The sequence below is a fragment of the Primulina tabacum genome, chromosome 8 (genome assembly GCF_025594145.1).
Source record: "Primulina tabacum isolate GXHZ01 chromosome 8, ASM2559414v2, whole genome shotgun sequence".
In the NCBI taxonomy this organism is placed as follows: domain Eukaryota; kingdom Viridiplantae; phylum Streptophyta; class Magnoliopsida; order Lamiales; family Gesneriaceae; genus Primulina; species Primulina tabacum.
In genome coordinates this window covers 40,909,739-40,913,376 of record NC_134557.1, presented here as the reverse complement: position 1 = coordinate 40,913,376, position 3,638 = coordinate 40,909,739, and the positions used below count along the sequence as shown (strand labels likewise).

At 36.4% G+C, this 3,638-nt stretch overlaps 1 protein-coding gene across 1 annotated transcript; it reads left to right on the top strand.

Annotated features, from left to right (window-relative positions):
* Positions 1 to 2,005: 2,005 nt before the first annotated feature.
* Positions 2,006 to 3,222, top strand: LOC142552562 (uncharacterized). The gene has a single exon (XM_075662244.1). The coding sequence runs from the start codon at positions 2,257 to 2,259 to the stop codon at positions 3,211 to 3,213; it is 957 nt and encodes a 318-aa protein (XP_075518359.1). The 5' UTR covers positions 2,006 to 2,256; the 3' UTR covers positions 3,214 to 3,222.
* Positions 3,223 to 3,638: the final 416 nt, after the last annotated feature.

The following is a 3,638-nucleotide window of genomic DNA, read 5'->3' as shown; positions in this document are numbered from 1 at the left end:
AAAGTATCGCGAGACAATGAGATTAAATTTTATGGGTAGTTGGCTCTAGGGCAAGTGGGAGATTGTTAGAGTAGATGTCCTGCAAGCCAACAGTTGGATAAAGAATTTATTGACTCAATTAATAAATCATATTTATTTCAATATAATTTAACTTTTTATGTTTTCATTTTACTTTATATGTATATTCATGCAATCAGAATAGATAAAGTCCTTGATTATGATGTAATACAAATGAATCGTAATTCGATCTTGAAACTCATGTGTAAACGATGTATTTTCTAAATTCGTTCATAGTCGATTCAGCCACCTAAAATAGAGATAAAGGCCGCTTGAACTTGAGACTAGAATCTGTGATGTTTTGTAACGTGTTTCATGGTAAGCGCATAGAGATTTCCAATCATACAGATTGGTAATCATACGATGATTATACTGAACAACCCTTCCTCGGACTTTCCGATTGGTTATCATTCATCGAGAGGAAAAGTCTGTGGTTGTGATTGTACATGATTAGTTCTTTCGACCCGGGACAACACTGAGGGTCTACATACTAGGATTGTGCTTTGACTCGTTTACCAACTCCGCGAGGGTCACAATGTGGCGAGATTGGGTGCAATTGCGACTGTGTGTAGGAGCCAGTGCATTGTAGTCGAAGATTCACTGCTCACCTACGGGCGTGGATATCCTATGTCATCTAATAAAATAGCAGTGCATGAAATCTATGGTCAGAGTGTGAGATGTACATTAAAAAAAGAGTTCTCTAGTTGTATATGCAATGACAGTATGAATATTTCATGATTGTATCACATAGATATCGAATTTAATATGCAACCCTCAATGAACCAATGGTTGCTGATTCGATCGGGATATAAGAGATGAAAGGACCGTACTGTACGTTAATCATAATCGACTGGTTCTTGCAGATATTATCAGTGATACCTAGGGAATCATGGGGCGATGCTACTAGATGCTCTTACCATGATTCGATGGGTTTAATCAGAAAATGATTTCTGACATTCTCATGATCAAATGTTGGTGCATGAAATGAGGCAAATTATGGTAAACCCGGATAAAGGAAAATATCCTGAATCACAATGAGTAGTTAACTCATGGCTAGCTGTGGATTATTTGTTCCCGTTGAGAGAACAAATTAAAGGAGTTGAATTTATATAAAATTATGATATAATAAATTCAATGAGTTAAATTTATGATGACTAAATTTTGCGAAAATAAATTCAAGGAGTTGAATTTATGATATAGTAAATTCAAGAAATTGAATTTATAAAATATGAGGATTTAAATTATTAAAATCAAAAGTTAGGTTTATTAAATATTAAATTAAATATAATGGGAAGTATATTTAATTAGCTTGTAGGAGTACATATCCAACATACTAAATAATTAAAGTTCTTCATGAATTTAGTATAATTAATTAAACTAGTTGGACTAGTCCAATTAATTAACAAAGTCCATTAAATTTAATTAAATAACCTAAATCCAAAATTATGGAAACTAGGTTAAGAGATTTGTATTAAGGTAATAAGATCATAACCCTAGCCTCCAAGCCACAAGAATTTTTGAAAAACTCTCCCTTTTTTTCTCTCAATTTTCGGCCACCTTGAATAATTGTTTCAGGTTTTGAGCCACCTCTCAATTTTGCTTTCCTACTCAAATATCTTCTATACTTTCTAGTGCAAGTAAAAGAAGAACAAATATTCTAGTCGTGCGCCGGATTAGGAGATCGAAAAAAGGAGATTTGAAGAACGTACGTAGGAAATTACAACAAGAGCTACATCCGCTAATACCGGAGTAGTTGGTGCCGAGTGAAAAATTTCACTAAATATATATTACTAAACATCCTATGTGTGTTTATTCAATTTAAACGATACGAGTGTCCAAATATTTTGATTGTCAAAATAAAATTTTAAAACTTCTGTTGCGATTTGGACACGAGAAAACGATAATTCAACATATAGATGTGGGAGGAAAAAAATTATTTTATTTAAAAAATTAAAGTTTAGCAGTTTTTCATATTCACACACTGGCGTACACGTCTGTCTAGTTGATATCAAAAATAAGCAAGTTGTTTAAAACATCCAACCCATGATAACGAAGCAAATATAGAAACACTTGATTTGATGAAAATAACAATCAACTTAATAAAAGAAACGTACAAGGCCTAATATTCTACTTGAATAAGCAAAATTCAGATAAACATTAATTTTTCAAACCAAAAGAATATTCCAAGAAGAAGAGAATATGGGAGCTGAGATTTCCAAGCAAATCAAGCGGAGAAAAGCTGTCGCCGGAGAGAAGAAAATCTTGTCTGACATGTTACATGGCCAAGGATCGGAATTTCCGGGTTCCGATTACGTTCCGTCGGACCGTGCAAACTGGATGTCTCTTTTCAACCCGGATGAAATCGAGATCAACCAGATTGTATGGCCCGGAACCCACAATTCAGCCACCAACGATATCGGGATTCCTCTTGTCACACGACCCTTGGCACAATGTCAGTCTCTCTCAGTCTACCAGCAGCTGAGAATCGGCACTCGGGTACTCGATATTCGGGTACAAGAAGAACGCCTGGTGTGCCATGGAATCCTTGTGTCTTACAGCGTTGATGTCGTTTTCAATGATGTTAAGAAGTTTCTAAACGAGACGTGTTCCGAGATCATCATCCTGGAAATCCGAACCGAATACGGACACAAAGACCCGCCGGATTTCGATATATATTTGGAAGAACACCTCGGAGAGTTCTTGATCCCTCAAGACGATCAGGTTTTTAGCAAAACGATATCCCAGTTGATGCCGGGACGGGTCATTTGCGTGTGGAAGCCGAGGGAACCATCGGAACCGAAGGCCGGCTCCCAGTTATGGGGTTCGGGTTACTTGACCGATAACTGGACCGATACCGATCTGCCGTGGACGAAATTTGAGAGCAACATCAAGTATTTGAAAATGCAGGAGCCGGTGGTGGAGAGGCGACACTTTTATCGAGTCGAGAACACAGCTACGCCACAGGCCGATAATCCGATTATGTGCGTGAAGCCGGTGACAGATCGGATCCACCCGTATTCAAGGTTGTTTATATCTCAGTGTTTCGTGCGAGGGTTAGGCGAGAGGCTGCAGGTCTTCTCGACTGATTTTATTGATGAGGATTTTGTTGATGCATGTGTGGGGCTTACGAGTGCAAGGCTTCAAGGAAAAGCTTGATTTATCAAACTAATCGTGTTTATTGATTTATGTCTATCGTATTAAATTTCTATTTTTTTGGAAATTTATGATGTCCAAAATTTTATATTAAATATGAATTTTATTCGTGATGGATTTGGATTTGATGAAATTAAAGATTTCACGCGACTTCTATTTCGGATAAAAATCCAAGTTTAACACGACGGTGAATTAATTTTGAGATCAAAAAACCGCAAAGTTATCCAATACAACTCGTCTAAGTTTCGTGACAACAAATATTTCTCGTCAAAAAGTACTATTTTTATCTTCGGTACTTTGAAAATTATGAAATTTTTTCCCCTGAATTAACTGAAATAAAACGTGAATCTTCTTGAATTGAACTCGTTTAGCTAGTTGACTATTGAGTTCAGTGGGTCATGAATGAAATAACTTTTGGTAGTTCATAT

What these genes read in the sequence shown, in the direction of transcription:
- LOC142552562 (XM_075662244.1), top strand. Translation starts at nt 2,257, where the DNA reads ATGGGAGCTGAGATTTCCAAGCAAATCAAGCGGAGAAAAGCTGTCGCC.